At 45.1% G+C, this 21,126-nt stretch overlaps 1 protein-coding gene across 3 annotated transcripts in view; it reads right to left on the bottom strand.

Moving 5' to 3' along the window:
* ches1 (checkpoint suppressor 1) overlaps positions 1-21,126 on the bottom strand; it is a 63,698-nt gene that overhangs the window by 31,241 nt on the left and 11,331 nt on the right. Inside the window, exons 1-2 of one of the 3 annotated variants that reach the window (XM_085246001.1) lie at positions 17,926-17,946; positions 2,866-3,465 (exon numbers count right to left, since the gene is read on the bottom strand). In XM_085246001.1, coding sequence (XP_085102127.1) covers positions 2,866-3,447 — 582 coding nt within the window. In that variant the 5' untranslated portion in view covers positions 3,448-3,465; positions 17,926-17,946. Of the gene's footprint in view, positions 1-2,865; positions 3,466-14,092; positions 14,366-17,925; positions 17,947-21,126 lie in introns of those variants that run through there. The other 2 variants (XM_085246000.1, XM_085245999.1) reach the window with 2 other exon arrangements.

Below are 21,126 nucleotides of genomic sequence, written 5' to 3'. Positions count from 1 at the left end.
GCTGTTACAACACTCATCCACAAGTCTGAGGGCAACAACACTTGTCATATAGCACAGTGAAGAATCCTGTTTGTAAACAAAGCCATGGCAACCGTGGTACTCTCTCACGCTCTCTCTCACAAGTTTGCACTCCCACACGCAAAACTGACACACACACACACACAGGGAGCAGTAAGCTTATTCTAAACTAGTCCCCATCTTGTCATCTGCCTGGATATGACCCAGAAATACAGCCACTGGAACAAATAGGCCACTGTCATATTAATCTCCACCTCTGTAAATTGATGGAAATATAATTTGGTGTGTTCAAAGCAAGCCGTGTCTGCACGCTTTGCCCATCTCTCTCTCTCTCTGCCTGGACAACGATAACTTGACCTCCCCTACACCAAACCCCCCTCACCCCCACCCCAACAGTACGTAACACATAATGACGCCCCGCAAATAGAAAAAAAAAGAGCGAAAAATATCTTACACCCTGTAATTGCACACTCAACTGAAAAAGACTTAAACAGGTAAAGGAAAAAGCAAAGCCGGGATAAAAAGCTGTATTCACATGCAGATATTCTCACTGAAAAGCTTTGAATGGCAGAGTCTGACTAAAAATGACAGAGATTCTGTAATTGCAGCTTCAGATAAAGCACAGCACTTGGCAGGTAGAGTAAGAGTCTGCAGAGATGTGCCCTCATTTCCACACCGGCACAGCGCATATGTGTGTGTGAGGCTTTTTAAGCATTCATGCATGCTTGTGAGTGTGTGCGCACTTGTTTGTGTGTCAGACATGCCCTGTGTGTGTGTGTGAGCGAGAGAACGAAATAGGTTTGAAGGGTTAATTAGTGTGCTGTCTTAAACTGTGTGCAGTGACAGGAAGACAAGACAAGCTGTCCTTGCCAAACTCACCTCTGCACACGCTGCTCTACACACACACACACACACACACACACACACACACACACACACAGACACACACACACACACACACAGACACACACACACACACACACACACACACAGGCACATATGTGCATATAACACTAGATGAGGACGTATACTCTTTCTCCCCCACTGAACACCTCAGTGCCCATTTCAGGCTAATGTGCACACACACACACACACAGTTGCCTAAGTCAGTAAAGCCAAATCAGTTTTCCCGTTGCTACAGCAACAGCATACTTTTATATCAACTGCAACCTTGTTACTATGGAGATATGTATACAAGAGAAACTCTGTGCCGTTGTAGTCAAGGGCCAGATGACAGCATAGCGTGAGGGCGTGTGCACAAACTCACACACCATCCTTCATCCATTTTGTTCTCTCTTTCTTTTACACACACACACACACACACACACACACACACACACACACACACACACACACACACACACACACACACACACACACAAGCTCAGTCAGAAGAAAGAGTTCAGATTCACACGCTGGTCAAGGAGAGCACAGAGAGCTCTCATATCCCCCCAGTATGATCGCAATCAGCTAAACACGCAAAGCTAGCATTGATCCTCACTGTTTGTGCCCAACCTTCCCCGCCCACCCCCGACACCCTCGGGCGAGATGAAATCTAAAGTCTGTTGGCATCTGTGTTATTAAATCCTCCAGTGTTAATTTAGCGCTAATTGAGTGAGGGATTCATTCCCCGTTTACCCCGAGTCTTTAATGGAGCAAAATCGGGATGAGAACGCCGGTATAAAAGACTGTATCAAGTCTTAAATCAAAAGCGAAATGCTGTTCCCACTGGGGAAGCACATATCATCGGAGTGAAAGAGAACTATGAAAGCAGAGATCATCAACTATTGATAAGGCCGAATCTGGTACAGCTGTAGACAAAATACAGAATATGTTTGACTTCAAGTTGGATATGCCTGCAAACTCGCTGATAACTGTCTGGCTGTGAAATAAGCTACAACCACACATGAGAGAGCGAATAATGGGCCTGTGTTTACCATCTGGCTACAGTGATGCTGTACATCACAGGTATATACGATATAGATTAGGAAAAGAATCAGGAGTAAGGATGAAACAGTTCTCCAAATCCATAATCCATGTTTGAGGGCACAGTTTCGATTCATAACTGTTTTTTTTTATTTTTATTCATGAAATGGAAAGGCATGATAGCTGGATCACGAATAATCTATATCCAGCTCTTCACTACTACAGCTTTCACTAGACTAGCATGTTATTCCACATGCAATCAGTGCATGCATACACACCATCGTGGCTCTGCCTTATCAAGTCTAACCTGCCAGCTACCATCTCGAATGTTTTACAGGACTTTGGAGTGCTGTAATTCTGCATCGAAAACACTAGTTGGCAGTGTTGAGCCTTTTCATGTGCATAAATCAATGCTTTCTATGGTGCTTGCTGAGCTGAGCAAATCATGTTCGAGCTATTGAGCAAAGATTAATTGCACAAAATGAGCATCAAAAAAGTACTGCGTGCATTTCCAAAGACAGCACAGGCAGCATCTGTATTTCTGGGAGTTTCTTTCTCAAAGTGCAAAATTTAGGAAGGAGAACATTTAAATCAAGCGGATGCACAATTTACTGCTAACTGTCCCGACAGTCCCATTTGTTCTCCCAAAGTACAGCACCGGCAGTCAAACTGGGAAACAAATAATCCTCGTGATAATCTTGTGTAATTTTGTGCATGCATGTGGAAACAAAGAGATGATTCAATGAAAATTGTGAGCAGTTTTGTATCAGATTTGATTGGCAATTCAGTTTTTAAGTCACTGAAATCATGCAAATTCATCATCTGATGAAGTCAATGACTCAACAATAAACCTCGTTTTCCAAACGACCTTGGAAGGAGCGATTATGCAACATTCGTCAGAGTAATGTTGAAGTTCTTTACCTGGCTGCGATCTTTATCCACCTTCTTGAAGCACTTGTTGAGCGACAGGTTGTGGCGCACTGAGTTCTTCCAGCCTGTGGGGGCGCTTGCAAAGTAAGGGAAGTGCTCCAGAATCCAGCCGTAGATATCCTTCACCGGCAGCCGCTTGTTTGGCGCATCCTCGATGGCCATGAAAATCAGGCAGCTGAAGGAGTACGGAGGTTTTCGGTTGGCCCCCGCCGTCAAGTCGTACGCTGAGTGCGCGTCACCGAGCAGGGGGTCGTCTGGGGAGGGAGACGAGGAGGAGGGCGAGCGAGGGTGCTGGCCATCGGGGTCCTGCAGAGGGGAGACGCTACGAAGCCCAGAATGGCTGAAGCTGTTGAGGAGGTCCGTGCTCTCGTGGAGCCAGGAGAGGCTGGTGAGCTCTTCGTCTTCGGCCTTGGAGAAGGAGGCGGACAGGGAAAGGGAGAGGTCAGCCGCCTCGGCTTCAGACGCCGCCGTGGCGGCGTCACCTTGCCGGTACAGTGGGCTCATGCCCTGTGAGGCACTAGCTCCACTACTGGGGCTCTGGGCCTTCTTACTGGGGGGCATGGTGGGTCCCATCCAGCCCAGGGCTCGCTCCTGTAGGCAGCAGAAAAGAGGGGTTTTGGGGGGGGAGCAGGAGAGAAAAGAAACAACATTAGCTGATGAAACTGTTGGTTCATTCATTTTTGTTAAAGGCCAAAGGGTGGAGGCGCATAACAAGATTTTGACCACATTCCCAATTAGGCTGCGTTAGATCTGAAGGAGAAAGTATACATCATAATTTCTCTCCTGGGCTTTCTATCCACTTCTGACTGAAACAGCAAATTTAGTGCTTCATCGGTTGAGGAAATCCTGCCTTGTACAACTACCCTCTAATTACTAGCGTAACAGCAAAGTATTGACATTACATGGGGTTGCTGTCATAACATATGAGTACTGTTAAAGGTCTTATAGTTGTGGGGTCGCAGAATCGCTGGTGATTTAACATCTCTCCAGCAGGAGAAAATGTAATTGTCAAACGTGCTGCGACAAATGAGTGCAGAAGAAGAAAAAACCCTTTATCTGGTGGATTTGAAACATTAGAAATGGAGTCCGACGGTCAGACTTAGTTCCACAGCAGGATGTGATAGGGATGCGATGGGAAAATTTGCAAAGAAAAGAGCAAAACAAATTACAGCGTGAGTTCAAATCTATCCCTATTCTAATCAGACCGTTATTCTGCTAACATAAGAGCGATGCTGTGCTCGTTACACACAGGCAGAGCGCCGTAATTGAAGGGGAACGGGTCTGAGTATCACACCACAATCAGAAGGCTCGCAACCGGGCCTTTGATTGTCCTCTAGCACAGACAGCTGTGGGAAGGACCCAGGCAGCGGCTACAGCAAAAATGTAATCTGCTCCGCTCGCTCTCAACACGTTTCAGAGACGAGACACACATGCCTGCTCACACACACACACACACACACACACACACACACACACACACACACACACACACACACACGTGAAAATGCAAATCTAAATCTAATCTGCACAGGTCCGGATGAACATGCAAACACGAGCAGGGGTTCTAAAAGGTTGTGAATGTAAAAGCAGATGAACACACACACACACACACACACACACACACACACACACACACACACACACACACACACACACCATTAGGACTGGGGGATTAAGTGGAGATACGTTCTGGGCGGCCCCCGTGTGGTGCGATCGCTCTCTAATCCAAGGTGATCATCAGCCGATCTGTCCCCTCACTCTGGATGATTGACTGACAGCTGTCACCCGTGGCGAGTTGTTGCACGGTGACAACTGTCAGCTCGCTACAGCTTTGGCCCGCTGCGTCGCCATGGCAACAGAGCAAAACAACTCATCTCCTTTTCTCCTCTGCCGCGTCTCCCTCCCATCTCGCCCTTTTCTCACTTTTCTCCCAGCGCAGATAACTCTCTTTAACGGTGCCGACGGGCTGCAGCGGAAGGACGGCGCTAAATATAGAACAGTGATGTATAGCGCTTGCTCCACGTATAGCCGGCCAGCCTACAGTCACCTCGCCGCTCCATCTAACGGTCTCCATGGGCGCAGGAACACGCTCGGCGAAGCTTTGATCTCGTTTCTCTCTTCTCTCTCTCGTCCCTCTTTTCCAGTCCTCGCGCTATTTGACAGCACGCACGCTCATTCAACAAGCTGTACCTGTCTGAAGGTACAGTGTTGCTGCACCAATATTGACATTGAGCATAATGAATTCAAATTGCCCCGGTGACGATAGCTGAGAATAGTGAGAGCACAATCAAAGGGATGGGCGAGGTGGGAAGAGTGCTTGACAGGCTTTTCAAGGTGTGCGTGTGTGTGTGCGTATTTATGCGTGTGTTTGACAGGCTTGTCACGGTGCATGTGTGTGTTTGTCTTGAGAAGGAAGAAAGGGCATCGGAGTGACATTGTTCCTAGTAGGAGTCCACCGGAATGCAGAGATGGCTCAGATGCTCTCTTTCTCTCTGTCTCCTCTTCCTCCTCCTTGTTATGTTGCCATAGCGGCAAGGGGGCCATGAAACATTACGGCTGACAGTAAAGTCATCTCATTTTACTGTTGCTATGACAACAAACTCCTCACTGTTGGTTGGGGCCATCGCGAGCTGCCGCCCAAGCCTCGTGCCTGAGTGTGCATGTGTGTGTATGAGGGGATGCATGTGTGTGTGTGTGTGTGTGCTAGCATGTCTCCCATGGGCTCTCATAAAGCTTAACACACTTGCTTGGCTCTAAACAAACTTTCATGCAACTTCTACTGCGAAGCCCTCAGGACCAACTGCTAAAGGACAAAGGCAGCTATCGCTCAAGTTCAGGCTAAATAACGCTTGCTGCGAGTGTGTGCGCGCGCACGTGCTAGAAGCATCCTCACATTTGTTTGACAGATGGGACTGTGCTATTCTCTCTGTCTTCTTCATTCGCTGGATCTCCTTTGTGTTTGCATGCTTTGTTTTGATTTGTGTTCGTCTCTGTTTGGCATGTCCACATTTGGCTTAGCGTGCGCATGTGTTTTTTTTCTGCGTTTGTCTACGTGTGTGTGTGTGTGTGTGCACGTGCGCATTGGACTGTAAGTACACTGTCTGACTAGTTGTCTAGTGCATTCTTCATGCAAGTGCCTGTGCATACCAATACAATTACAAGCAGCTGAGCTCTGTACAGTGTGCCTGTTCTCACTGTTCCTCTGCACCCTGATAATATAAACTCTAAAAGACACCATTCAATAAGAATGAAAACTCCATCCAAAAGGAAAGTGATGGGCTGTGCACTCGCAAATGTTATGCTGCCATGAATTCAGAATCCACGGGACTCAGGTAAGAACTATGGATGTTTGGATAGGGTATCCTGACCCGGAAAGCTTGACAGGGTATCCGTGGAAATTGGCCAATCTATGATGTAACTCAACTGTTTAGGTCATCAACTCAGCTCATTCCTGTGGAAGCTCAAGCTTCAAGTTAGGTATGTCAACAATTTGACTTAATATTTTGAAATTCTGATTTCTTTTGCATCAGCTCTGCCAGTCAGGACGCTCCATGAAGGATGCCCTTTTCCCAGAAGCAGATGACGCATATGCACGAGCACTCGAATAGTGACAGGATCAGTGAGCTACCAATGTGAACAAACTGGCACCACGTTCTTCAGCTTTGAATGCCTTCTAGTGAACGATAACATAGCATGAAGGTTTGGAATGTGGATGCCTTTAGCTTTCTGCTTCAGGGTAACAAGGAAATGATGTAACTTCACAAAGCTTCCTAATTGGCAGAGCTAACTCGAAATTAGTTATTTTCTCAAAATGGCATTTTTTTTCATATATATTTGAAATATTACAGTATCCCATACTCTTGTATGGAAAAACATAAGTGGGATTCAGACTGTTAATTTTGTAAAGTAGTGAACACACCTGAAGCTTCATTCCTTTGAAAAAAAGAACCAAGCAAAAGGCTAACTGTGAGCTGTGTTTAGGAGCAATTATGTTTTCTTTTGAAAGGGCCTTGCTTTCCTAAGTCAGTGTGTGTGACACAGTTCCTGCTGCATGTTTCCAGCTCAACGGATCCTCGGCTTTCGAGGTGTGCAAGATTTAAAATAAAACGTTTTTTTAAATCAATCCGGCGCTTCTTCATGTCACAAGTGTAAAAAAAAAAAAAACAGGAAGGAAACGATCAGAATGCTATTTTAGGTTCAAGAGCTAATAGTGGATCAATTAACTTGATTTAACAGAATGAACAGATTTAAAAAAGGAAGGAAAATTGAAGATTTCAATGAGCTGAACTGAGAGCTAAGACCATTAAGACCTTAGATGGAAACAGAGAGCATCATTGCTCTGAAAACTGTCAGCGACCTTGATGTACCCCTGCTGACCTCTGACCTGGCAGTCTCTGTAGCTGAAGGCAGAGGGGACCGGTGTTTACATGGAGGGGAGAAGGTTAACAAACGCCTGCAAGAGTGGACAGGCTGTACGCTAATTCATGCGCTCTAATTGACGGTGTAATCATCTCGCGCTGCATTCATGCTCTTGCAGACACTTGTCTAAATCACATGCCACTTTTACGTAATCCTCAGAAGATCTCCGTTCTCCGTTGGCAGCTTTTTCTGTCTTACTTGCAGTCGTTCACAGCGCCGAAAGCCAGAGGAAACATTTCAATAATATCCTTCATTTCGCCGTCTTGTTGTGGAGTCTGCTGTGATATTAGCCAAACTGACTTTCAGCAAAATCCCCAAGTCATCAAATTACAAAAAAAAAAACCCACATCAATGCACAAATAATAAAATAAAAGCCAGATAGGCTGGAGACATGCTGTCAGCAGCTCATTTAGCTCTGCTCTGGGCCTCAGTGGATCAAGCGACTCTTACAACTTTGTCAGTTTGATGGTGGCTTGTGACACAAACTGTATGTCGTATGTCATATCTTCCCGTTCCCCCCTCTCCTTGTCAGTCTTTACTATACAGCCCAATAAAGCAGGTGCCACGAAAATAATCCCCCCCACCTCAGAATGGAGTAGTAATAGTAGTGCAGCAGATAGCAGCAGAGAATAGAATAGTGGCTGGTAGGAGTTATTACTTTGCAGAGGGGTGAGCTGAACCTTGTGGCTCCTCTGGCCACAGTGATAAAGCGGAGAGTCAGATGCACCGAGGCAAAACTAATCTGGAGTTTTGATGACAAAAGGACGACCTTTATCCCTCCTACACATATACCGGATGGATGGAAGGGGAGAGGAAGACCAACAGAGAGAAGGAGAAATTGAGAACTCTCTCAGAGACTGGGAAATAATAACTTCTGCTACATATGTGTCAACAAAGGTTGTAGGAACCCTTGTGATGTCCTCAATTTTCAACCCATGAAATCATTCCCCCGTCCACCGTCTACATTTCCTGCTTTTCCCTGGTGACAAATATCAGGGCTTCTGACTGCTTTAAGGAAGCGGAGCAGGGCCGATCACATCCTATAAGGTCTCACTGTGTTCTTCTTTTATGTCATCCACGACAGCAAAGAGCTACGGGATGAAGGTCAGGGGTCAGGAGGCGTCCCTCAGGACGCCTCCTGACCCCTCTGTGCTGGCGGCTGCTCTCAGCTGCCTGGCAGCTAAAGCTGTTGCAAACACATGTGCATATGAACGTGTTACAACTTGATGCCTGTTCTTATTTTTACATCTGTTGGCTATTTTCTTTGCTTGCATTTTACCTCAATCAAAATATAGTAAATGTACATTAACTGACCCGCTCTTTGAATATTTAAGGTTCTTCTATTACAGGTTACATAGTCAATCATAGACCGTTTGTTTGTTTTTGCATTTATTGTGTATGTTTATTGTTTAAATGGAGAAAATACACTCATGTTATTGCACTGAAAATATAAAAACTATTCCACATCCTGTTTTTCATGAATATTGATATGTGTACGTGAATGTAGGCAGCCTGTATAAAGTTTAGTTTGATGTATATAAGGGGGTGGGTCCTGACAAGTGCTAACATTTACACCATCATGAGTTATGTCTGCATTTAGTTTTGTACTTTGTTTCTATTTATTGATCTTATTTATAGACTGTGGTCAGCAGCCGGCTGTCACAGTCACCTGTGGTTTGCAGGGACAATGCTGACTTGCCTGCAACCACACCTTCAAAATAAAGGTTGTGCCTTAACAACTGAAACAAATGCACTTCAAAGGGACAACTTTTAGTTTTGAGGTGAAAGTTTCTGATTTTCACTTCACTTTTAACCGTTTCCGAACCGTTCGGCGAGTAAACAGTCCACAGAGAAGTCAGACCGCCTTCTATGCAAACTATAGTCAACTGCAGAAATCTACTAAAGAAATAACAAGGGGTTTTGCAACCATATTTTACCAAGTGAGTGCCAGCTACCTCAAGCAGCCACCTGAAAACCAGTCAGGAAATACAACCTAATGACTGGTATGTCTTGATGCATGCTCAATCATAAGCCTCTTTTCCACTAGTACCAACTCGACTCCACTACACTTGGTTTTGGTCCATTACAACTGATTATGTGTGTGGCATTGTCATAGCAACGCAGCCAAAAGTCCCATGACACCATTTGTATATAACACAAGTACAACACAACAATGGAGGCCGTCTATCTGCTGCTCAGTCTGAGGGGACCACAGTGTTTATTTTTGTGTAGCCATTTCTCTCGCTGCCACATTTCAAAAGTGGCAGTTTTGATTTTCCTGAAGGAGTTTTTGTGCTCTCATGACTCATCGAGTGACGCCATCGACTGGCCAATCAGCTCCCTTGGAATTGTGAACGAGCAGGTACTAAAACAAGCACCTGGTACCGAGTAGGTCTTCAGGTAGATATTTCACTGAAACACTGTGACCTGCTGTTGGAGCTGCAGAGAAAGAACAAGGGAATTCAGATGGATGTCGTGGAATCTTTATTACTGTTAGTTAAGCTATTGAACAACTGAACAATCAACACTGTCGACTCTAAAATGTCAGCTGCTTAACTACGAGGAATAAATGCATGATTTGGGTGAAAAGTGAAAATTAAACCTCTTTGGGGTTCAGACAGTTGTTCAGAAAACTCAAGTGAGTGCAAAATATTACCTTGAGCTGTTTGTTCCAACTACTTACTGCCAAAAGCACAAAATCAAAGCTATAATTAATAAGGCATAAGAAACTTAACAAAGAAAGGTCAGGACCCTTGTGTTGCAATGCACGCTTAATATTGCAGAGCCTGCTCTGCCAGAGGATTAAACATTATCCCCACTGTCTATTGGCAAAGCAACTAAGCAGATAATAAGCACATAATATACAGTATATTTAGGGGAACTGAGCCCCAGAACTTTCAAGTTGAAAAATTAAAACATAAAACGCATCAATTCACAGGGTCACTGGTTCTGCTTTAAGAGCAGCACCAGGCTGCTTTACTCAAGGAAGCTGAGAACGGACATGTGTAATGCACGGTGTGAAAAAACGAAGAAGGAAAAAAGCCAAATCAAATATTGCTAGTGAATAATTCAAGACGACGAACACACACACAGCCTCCATCCTCCAAAGTAGGCTAACCAACAAAGCAAACAGACATTTGCATCAGGCAAACACAGAGTAAGTTTGGGATGATTCATCAGCAGCCAGCGATCATGGAGTCACGCTTACCCCCCCCCCCAACCTCTCTCTCTGCGGATGGCGAACAATCAGAGTCAGAAACACACACACACACACACACACACACACACACACGCACACACACACACACACACACACACAAGTCACCTTCAAGCATCCACATTCGCAACTTCAGTTTGTGTGTGTGTGTGTGTGTGCAGCCTGGAGGTCCCTGGTGGACTGCAGGGCTAGACTGTGTGTGCAGAACTGCCTGTGACAGTCAGGTCAAGCTTAAAAAAAGCCCAGGCCCAAGGCTTTAGACTCCTATGGTTATGGCCATGACACACCATAGGCCGACATGCAATCGCACATTTGGGCACTCTCACATGGTTACTCACTCTGCCCAGCGTTTTCTCGCACACTTTGTCCAAGTCAGTGTATTGTCCTAGCATGGCATTAGTCCCTGTATCTACAGTATGTAAGGTACCCGAAGTCCTTAAAGTGTACATGCATGTATGGTTGTTTGTGACTTGTAGTCTAAAGTGCTTTGAGCGGTTAGTAAGACTAAAAATGCATTATATAAATATAAATAAGACTATCTTAGCATTAACCCACACTCCTGCTTCAGTTTAACCAAAGCAGAAAACACAGACTGTATTAGAAAGATGGCTATAACCTCAGAGTCTTAAAGTCAAGTCCATTCAAGTCTGCATCGTTTCTCACGGCCAGCGAGGGAGGGGGAATCCTCGTGATGCAATAATAAGTCTTAGAAAGAGACAGCAGCTCACTTAGTAAACAAACTCCTGATGAGTTCATGATTCCAGCTGCTAGTTTTAGGACTTAATGGGTAAAACATTATGTTTAGAGTCACACTGCGTGAGAAACCAAAAGGTGGTCCACCCAGGTCCACACCATGCTTGTTCAAGAGCCGCCTGTTCAGTCTTTCCAGTGAGTGCACGTGACTAGCATCCCTACTGATACCAGAGTGAAGAACAGACACAGCAACAGATGCAAGCTAGTTAGCTTTAGCGCCAGCTGACCAGTTCTAATCTCTCACATCACTGTGTCCAGTATCTAAATTCATCTGTCATTAAAAAACACGATTACATGTAACTTTAACTGCTAAATAACATCATTTACACGTTTTAGTATCTGAGTGAAACAAGCAAAGAAAATTCTTCACATGAACAGGTTTTAAAAGCTGAATATTTATGTTTGTAACATTAGCTTTCTGTCCAGCTTGATGCTAAGCTACGCTAATTACCTCAGCGCTCCAGAGCCACACACACAGACCTCACAGTGTTATTATTGTTTGGATTTAAGATAAAACAAGAGCTCATTTATTTAAATGTAAAACTACGGTTCAATGGAGTGTACACCGAGTCGCTCTTGACCAGACCCACCAGTGCAGCTGGAAGAAAAATGTCGAAAGCAGAACCTAAAGTAAGTAGTTTAAAAGGATCCTTATACAATAACCAGATCTAATACCAAGGTCAGATCTGATAAAGATGCTATCAAACCTGAGATGACATCGGCAACAATCATAATTATAACAGTAATAAAGATAACACTATCTGACTGCTTCCACCTCTCCTTCCATCACCCAATCCCCCCACCCGCTCTCCCTCTAAGGCCTCCCTGCCTTTTCTTTCTGACAGTGAGCAGGTCCCTGTTGGCGCTCAGTGCTCTTTTATAATACTGTAGGAAAGGAGAGACAACGCGAGGGAGAGACAGACCGAGAGCAGGGGAGAGGGAGAAAGAAAGAGAAAGGGAGACTGCCAGAAACACTATACCATATCAAAGCGGCCAGAGCACAGCCAACACAGCTTTGATAGTGGGCAGAGAGGAGTGTGGGTCACAAAAGCGCAAGGAGAAAGGTTTAGCGAACGGTTTAAAGAGGGGAGCGTGATCTATCGGGATCCCCGCATTCAGGGGAGAGTGGGGTGGATGAAGCTTTGAGGTGGTGAGTGTTCTTCAGTCGGCTGTCCTGCAGTCAAAAAAAAGGGAAAAAAGGAAGAAGAAGCAGGGCTCCCTCTCTGTGTCTGTCTGTCTCTCTCCCCTCTGGCTTTTCCACTTATCTTTAACAAACAGCAGCTCAGGCGCTCAGCCACTGGTCGACAGTTTGTCCCGACAACAAAAAACCATGGCAACAAGCGCTGGAAGAGCCTGTCCGGTTCCAAAGGTTTGCCCTCTTTGGCTTCCCCAGCTCTCCAGCTTTGGCCACAGACTGGAATCAATAACAAAACAGCTCAAAGAGGCTGAGAGAAGTTTGCGATCGAGAAACCGCACCGCCTTGTGTTTAGACGAGAAAGTAAAGCAGTTTAGTAGATCACCCTTATCCCAGAGGTGGAAAGAAATTGCGTTCCGGTTGCGTGAAAAGAAAGTGGAATTTGAAAGATAGTGAAACGGGAAGGACGAGGGGGTGAGGCAGCAGTTTGTCAGTAACCTATGCGGTCCTCTCCGGCCTGCCTTTGCTGACGATACTTCCACGGCTTCTGCTGATGATACAACTCTGCTTACATCCTTCACTCCTCCCTCCCACTCCTACAAGCTGTTTTTAACGCCACACAAGATACCTTATGTCAACTGAAACGTGTTCCGAATGCTGACAAAACAAAATTCAGGCTGTTTACAAACTCGCAAACAGGCCAAAAGAGAAAAAGTGATATGAGCTATCGCTCGAACGGAGTCCCAAAAAGGCTCTTTTTCTCTGCAGGGCATCCTCCGGCACTTACAGGACTGATTTATCCCGTAGATACATTGAACACGGGCTTTATTCGCTGACAGCTTTCCAAGTATATTAATCCCGGTTATCCGAATACTTTCTTAAAGTGACAGAGCGTGGACGACCTAAAAGCTTTTTCCATGTTTGTGTACTCATGGCTTCGTCTATCGATGAAATTCAGGTAAAGTGAACTGACATCAAGTTTTTAATGCACTTTGACTTCTCTTTTTAAACCGATGAGTGAGCCAAGTGCCAATGAGACTACTGATACTGACTCTACAGATGTATAAAGCTTAGAAATAGTAAAAGGTTGTAACTAAGCAAGGTTATTAACGTCAACTAAACGTAAACTACAAACTAAAAGTAGACGTGAAACAATATTTAGATACCTAAATTAAAATTTAAAAAGTAGACAGACCTGTGGTATCAATTTTAAAATCCTACGTCCCTTGTTCTCCGGTTATCACATCCACAAAGTTTTCCAAAAACTTGACCTCTGAGATTCCAGCTCATCCGAGATTTTTAGCTGAGGGGTAAAAAGTATCCTTTTGAAAAAAAAAGAAAACTAACTGAAACAATTTTGTGAACGTGGCGAACAAACTAAAATTCAGTAGAAACAATCTGTTTGATAAAAATGTTACAGCTTCGTGCCTGATAACAGATGTTTTTATTCTGGATATCTGGCAGACTGTGTCACTGCTTTCTGTACCTAAATCTTGCCTCTGACTTACAGCCTGCATACAATAATAATTAAAAAGATTACAACTAACAATGAAACTAATAAAAACTAAAATAAAACATTTCCAAACATTAAAAACGGAACTGAAACAAACCCTGGAAATAGACTGAACTAAAAACAGAAAACTACAACTGCAACTAAGTGTCTAATAAGAAATGCTTCATGCTGCAAGCCTCACCTCCAGATCCTGAACCTGGTGTGTTGGTGAAGCTGGTGAAATTCAGATAACTAGGAAAAGAAAGCGCAGCTATTTTAACACACAAACTCCAGAAAATGCTGGAAGATCCAGGAATCCTATTAAGACGTGCCTTCGATGGTTTTGGAGGTGGTGCTGATTGGGTCGCGCGTGCAGGTTAAAGAGCATCTACTGCTGCACACTGGCATTCAGAGCTGCAGAGCATGTGTGTAAACGTCTGAAGCTGGTGATGCTTTGCCCATCTTAGCACAGTCACAACCTTTGCAGCTTGTTTTGCAGTCGCTTAGGCTGAATGGAAAAAAAAAAACGAAGCTATTTTGGGAAGTAGGAAAAACTTGTGCAACGGAGTGAGTGGTTTTAAAAGGACAAAAGCTGAATTTGGGTCATGAGGGTTTTTAAAAAAATCTTTTTGCTGACAGAGAAAAAGTTTTTCACTTTCATGCAAACACTAGATTATATTGTTTTATATCCACACACCGTCACCCACTCCGTTACAGACCGCACTCTGTTGCTCATCGGTGCCACCACCCCTTCTTCACCCTATCCACCTGCCGTTTTTTATATAAACATTTGGGAATCCTCTCGATGTAGCAGTTAAGTCTTTTTACAGTCCCGTGATTTGTTTTTGTCGTCTCTCTCAAAACCAAATTAGGCACGAGTGCCTGTATGTGCTCGTCTCCCTCTTCATGGAACAGGCTGTGAAATTATCTGAAGCTCACTTGCTGAGTTTACACGGTTAATGAAGGTTCTTGTGGCAGACACAATAAGGAGCTGCCTTTGCTTTGTTCAGTCAAGATTTAAATAGGTTTGGCAACGAGCCCGCTGGTTTGACGATGAAGTGTTGTCTACTGGAGTGCTTATAAAGTAGTCAGTACTCGGCTAGGATTGCTTTTTTGGGGTGTGTTTTTCTGTCTGAGGCTTTGAGAGAGTGTGTGTGTGTGTGTGTGTGTGTGTGTGTGTGTGTGTGTGTGTGTGTGTGTGTGTGCGCGCGCAGATGCTGAGTCTTGCTTGGCCTCTCGTGATGGAGGAGGTTTTTAATCTGCGGGGCTGCCCGCTTTAAACAAAGGTGGAATAACATTTGAACAGAAGTTCGTCTTCGCGTTGACCCTTAAAGACTCCGCAGTGTTTCCACATACTAAATAAAAAAAAAAATAGGCATGACTCCCTGTTTCCACTCACCCTGCTCTGGGTTGTGTTTTCTAATCTGCAGATTCAGAGAGAGGCAGTGAAAAAGAATGAGCATGACCGCGAGTAATAAAGACAGGAGTGGACAAGGAAGAAAGAGAGAGTGGGAGTAAAAGACAGAGGGGAGTTATATCCTAGGGTCATTAGCAGCATCTCAAAGTCACCTCGTCTTTCAGCGTATGCTGTTTGACAGGCCCTGCCAACAGAATTAGGGATGAGGGATGATGCTGCTGTGATTAGATGTGTAACTCAGGGGAAAGGCAGGTCCTGATCCACGGTCACGCGCGCGAGAGAGGGAGGGAATTGTGGGTATAAGCGATGCGATAACCTGCGTTTTGAGATGCGGTCAGTTATTGACTGGATAGCCCCCAGATCCTCTATTTCAATGTACGGCGCTGATGCGAGTCAGCCCGATAAACACCGCAGGCTCCCCCCGATGAGTGAATTGAATTCCCAAATTACCAGGCTTAAGATAACATACCTGGCTAAATTGCCGCTCTTTATAAGTCTCAAATCTCTTTGTAGATATTCATCAAAGGCTGTTTCACTCCTGATGCGGAGAACACAGGAGATGGGAAATAGGAGAACAACACACAATGTGGTTCATATTAAGGCCTCTGATCTTCTATCTCGAGTCCCTCGTTTTCCACTACATTCCTTTAGCCAGGGGTGATGTGTGTGAGGGGGAGGGTGGGGGTGTGTGCTGACGTTCTCTCTGCCAGTGCAAAATATGTGATGAAGGCTCAGTGTTGGTCGGAGATTTTTACAGGAAAGTAAGGGAAACCTTGTGCTTTACCGGGCCTCTTCTTCCTCAGCACAAACTGAATTAGCCCCAGTGCAGCAACTGTAAGTCTTGACTTTCTCTGTATCGCTGCAGGAGGTATCTGAAACCCTCTCTTTTATGCTTTCAGTTCGTGAACCCAAGTCGGAAGTTTCCATCTGTCAAGTGCCAAATGAATGCCAGTGATAGTGGAGTTTGTTGAATAAACTGAGAAGGGTCCATCTGTTTGCTGCCCGACATTAACCCTGAAGACGACCGAGGTACCCACTCAGAGGCAGGCTAACACTTAAGCAGGCTCGAGGGGCTCTGCGGTTGTGCACAGGAACTGCGGAGATGTGGTAACACGATCCGGGAGGAGTGTAGCCGTGACTTTGATGGCTCATCAAATCCCAAACCTCTACACCCGTTTGCACTCTATGACGGGGCTTTGCAGAATCTTATGTGACTTTATCCCTCACCCTAAAAAATGGCTACTCGTGCTGCAATCTAATACTTGCATTCATTTCAGTAAGGACCACTGTAGTCAAAAAGAAGATTATTTTCATCTGCGGTTATATATATTTGGCTGCACGTCTCTGGTATCCAACCCCCCCCCCCCTTTCGAGTGCAAACATGGAAAGCCTGAGAGCAGCAGCGAGACCTCAGCACAGAACAGAGCATCTATGACAGGCATTAAAGGAGGAGCTGGGGTGGGTTGCAAAGCGGGTTGAAGAGGGTAGGAACTCTAGGCAGGCAACTTAAACAGATTTGTCAACTGGATGTGTAGAGAGATATAAGGAAAGTCATCAGCTGATCAGCCTGGATTGTGCCTGAGCTGGACTGAAATATGGCCAAAGACCACCATCGAAACAGCTTTGAGCCAACTTGAGTCATTCAGCATATCAGCAGCACTTTAATAATCGCTGCACACCACTCACATTTTGCACCTCGTCATCAAATTGTTAGACTTTTACTTTGTCAGTGACCCGGCATACAGACTGATTGCACCCGACTGACAGAATGGGCTCAGTATTAAGACCTCTGACAGTGTGCTGATGACCTTATGTTCACTATAGCCTCATCCAAAGGGTTCATGTGTCTGTGCAGCTGTGTTCCTTAGCACATCTACAAGAAGCAAATGCATGCGTTATGCATCTCTACATGAAAGCATTCAAATGCTTCACAACTATTCTCTGTTTCAGCCTTGAAAAGTGAGAAAGTTACTTCATTGTGTACACAAAATGCAGATGGAAATGTAATAAAGAAAAAAAGCATACTACTTCTGTAACAGTAGCAGTGATAGTTGCTGTTCGGCTCGTAAGACTGCAACTTTGAATGCTTTGGCAGAAAGGTGAGTCAAAAAGGTAATTTCAGTAATCAGTGCACCTGAGAAAAAGCACTCGGGTGTGTGGTACTACGCTTGTCAGTGCAGGCCATGCTAATAGAATACTTTAAGTGTTGAAAACTGTCCAGATAAAAAACACACCCTTAAACATGCAAAGCAAACCGGTCCAGTTCAATTCTAGTGCAAAGTGTTGGATATTTAGAAATTGGCCTATTATGCTGTCCTTTATCTTCTGTAATACATATACACTCAAATGATGAGGTTAGTATACACAAATAAACTCTGCGCCAAACGCTCAGGCTTCAGTCTGCTCTGAATGCTCTGCTTCAGGCAGCATTTTTCCACCCTTGGCTTGGATGATGTATAAGGTGCCACCAACACGTCCATCTCAGACACAAAGCTCTGGTGTCTACTCAAGCAGAACGAAAATATAATAAGTCCAATTTAACATAACTTCACATTAATATAGTTCTACTGAGCCACAGAGAAATAACAATATAACAAGATAAAGGGTGTTGCTCTCACTTTTTTCAGTAAGCAGTGTCTTTACAAAGTATTTCAGTTTGTAGCGGTCTTCAGTAAAGTGGCAGAACTCCAGATTTCTCGACTAAGAAATCCTGATGGAACTCTACACGGACATTAGACTCCAGCAGATAAAGATCAATCAGGAGGTTTTCTGGGAAATGTAGTAAAAGACTTTGTTGTGAGGGGGGGCACAACAAAGAAAAGCGAATGACAAGTGCACATTAGGAAAATGACAAAATACGTTGGACATCCCAGCCTGATGATTTACAACAGCGTGGGATGGAATTTTCCTCCGAGGCAGGGCGTTCTACGCTTTCACCGAGCAGCCAGGGAATCTCCGGCGTTCACACTCGCACACACGCATGCTCGCATTCCTGCAAGGATCCACGGATGAATACAAATTACAAAAAGGCAAAACCGTGCACATTTGGATGCATTTGCACATACGTGCACTTGTTCTCTCTTCCTCTCCTTCTTCCCCTTTCGCTCTTTTACAGCGGTTTCCTGTGCGCACTGTCTACCTCTCATGGTACATTCAGATCATGAACACCCGGAGTCAGCAAGTCTGGACACAGCTGTTAAATATTCAGCCCAACATTCCCTCTCGCTCTCTCTCACAGTATCTCTCCGTCTTCCACCTTAAAACTCTCCTCTTTTTTGTCCCCACCTCTCTCCCTCCAACGTTACTCTATTTCTAGCTCAATTCTGTAGCTCTCTACGCCGCTACCAACACCGGCACCGCTGCTGCCTCTGCTCTCTGCGCTCCACTTTCATTAAGGGGCTCTCCTCTGATAGCCCTTCATATAACACTTAATCATCATAACAATAAGAGCACTCGCTCCCCGACGAATCACCTCGAGGGGCCAGTCCTAAAGAGCCTCCGCTAACTGATGTCATTAACTGCCAGGGTACCCGATTGGCTGGAGCAGCACGGGAGAGCCCGCCTTAGGTGTTTGACGGAGGGCTCAGCGGGAGCAGCGAGGGTCGGACAGGCCAAGGACATTCCTCTTATTGGAGAAGAGCTGAGAACAACGCACAGGCGCCCGCTCGTGCGTGCACAGGCGCAAAGGCTGACGCTGGGAAGCAGAAGACAAGGCCTGTTTGGTGTTACAGTCAGGAGAGAGATGAATAAGACTATTGAATAAGGGGGAGGGAGGTTTGAATAACAGTATTTCACATGAATGGATCTTCAGGGAAATGACTGCTCCATCGCTCCCTCCGCTCTCTATTTTCAGCTGCAATTTGACAACAGGGTTGAGCGAGTGTGTGTGTGTGTGTGTGTGTGTGTGTGTGTGTGTGTGTGTGTGTGTGTGTGTGTGTGTGTGTGTGTTGGGGGGCATTTTGGCTGATTGAGTCTCTGCCGTTATCACGCTGTGGAAGTGACAGCGTGCCATATTATGCTGTAGTGGGTGTGCGCATAGATGAACAGTGACGGCAGCTTCTTGCAAACGCACAACAAATCTGCACGCACACGCTCGTCCGAACCACAGAGAAATCACAGCTGTTCTCGGTTGCTATGCGGCAGTCTCACCATCGTCTTGGATAACACTCACGCGCGCATGCACATGCAAGTGTGAGACGGGGACAGTAACACCAGGCTTGGCAGGGTCGGAAGGTCACAGGGGTATTGTGACAAAGTCGCTTAGCAACAAACCTACGGCACATATAATTTGCAGTGCGATGGCCTCCCACCAACCCCCCGCCCCCTCCCAGCGTGCCCCTGACCACATCTGAATGTGGTTATAATGAATATGATGACAGGTGATGATTGTTTTGCACCTGGCTCTCCCACTCACTCAGTGTTTGAGGAGAGATGTGTTGAATGTGCCTCACGACAGACCATAATAAATCTTGTGCCACTGTAAGCGCTCCACGGTGAAAACAAAGTGTAAAGTTAGCAGAACACCAGCTTGTTAGTGTGCCACTAAAGAGGAACACAAACATCAGTGGTTTAAGAGTTTTTCTGCTCCTGCTGTTCGAGTTCAAGTGACACCTGTCCCCTCCATTTGTCTGAAAACGAGCTTTAAGGTACGGTTCCCTTGTTTCGTGACTGAGCGACGTCCCTCGATGACTTGCGTCCCTTGCGGCTTTCCGTACAGCAAATCCCTGCGAGCAGCTACCAAACACTAACACGAGTACAGCAAAGGGAAAGTGACTTTGCCTCCAACTTTAAAAAAAAAGTGTGTTTCATCAGGACTGCAGGTAGCTCAGCCCATCTGTGTGCTGAATTCTTTATAGGTTATCACAGGAACGAGGCTCCTGTCCTCTCTGCCTTGTTCCCTTTGTGCACGGTGACGCTTCAAAACAGAATCGGTGAGCTGCAAAATCTGGGCTGCTTCTGCAGAGGCTCGACTTTTAGCTGGGAATACGCCTAAATAGTACATTCGACAGATTTGTCTCGTTCGTCGAAATGTAAATGACAAACTGCCCCCGGGGTAGCAGCTAGCAAACATGGTGCACTCGTGCAGAGACAGCAGTTTTATAATGTCATCTGTGGCTGAAAAAAGTAACCACTAATGATGTCATCACGATTGCTGTAGGCTTGACAACTAGAAGTTTTGTGCTTTTTTTAAAAACAAAAAGCCATCATTGCAAGCTCAGGGTTAAAAACGCAGACACCAGTGTTTTCCATGCTGCATTATGGGAAGTGTAAATGTAGTGTTTTCGAAGCCTGATCAGTATTTACTACTAAGAGTTACCATGATGTGACTTCTGATGTTCTTCTACTACTTTTTTCTGAAAATCTCTTAATTCTCTGTTGTAACTGATGCACTGTGTTGGGGGTAAATCATTAGTATTTGAATTATTTTATTAACTAAACTCAGCAGCTCCACAGCACCAGGGGTAAGGAGAACCACTCCGGTGTGGTGTCTTCTGAACAGCTAGCTAGCTTTCAGCTCAGCTAACGCTATCATTGCGAGGGAAATTCACAAGCTTGTTGTTGGTTAGGTGCTGGAAGAGAAGCTACCAATGTAATAATTTCTGGTAACACATGAACTCTTGGTTACAAAGTAACAGAATACTGTTTCAGCATTCTTTAGATGTTACTTTTAAATGTAACATCACCTGACCCTGAGGCCTACCCTTTAGGTGGAGGTGTGTAGCTTTTCTAATGTGATGTTGTGTTATGTACGTTCCTTCACTGACTGAGACTGGGCCCAATGCAGCAGAGCCCAAAACTGCAGTTTTAGGGGCGACTTG

Source organism: Mchenga conophoros, linkage group LG15 (genome assembly GCF_057382185.1).
Source record: "Mchenga conophoros isolate Kocher_MC1m ecotype Shallow Benthic linkage group LG15, M_conophoros_male_GT1.1, whole genome shotgun sequence".
Lineage (NCBI taxonomy): Eukaryota > Metazoa > Chordata > Actinopteri > Cichliformes > Cichlidae > Mchenga > Mchenga conophoros.
This window is presented reverse-complemented; position numbering and strand designations above follow the sequence as displayed.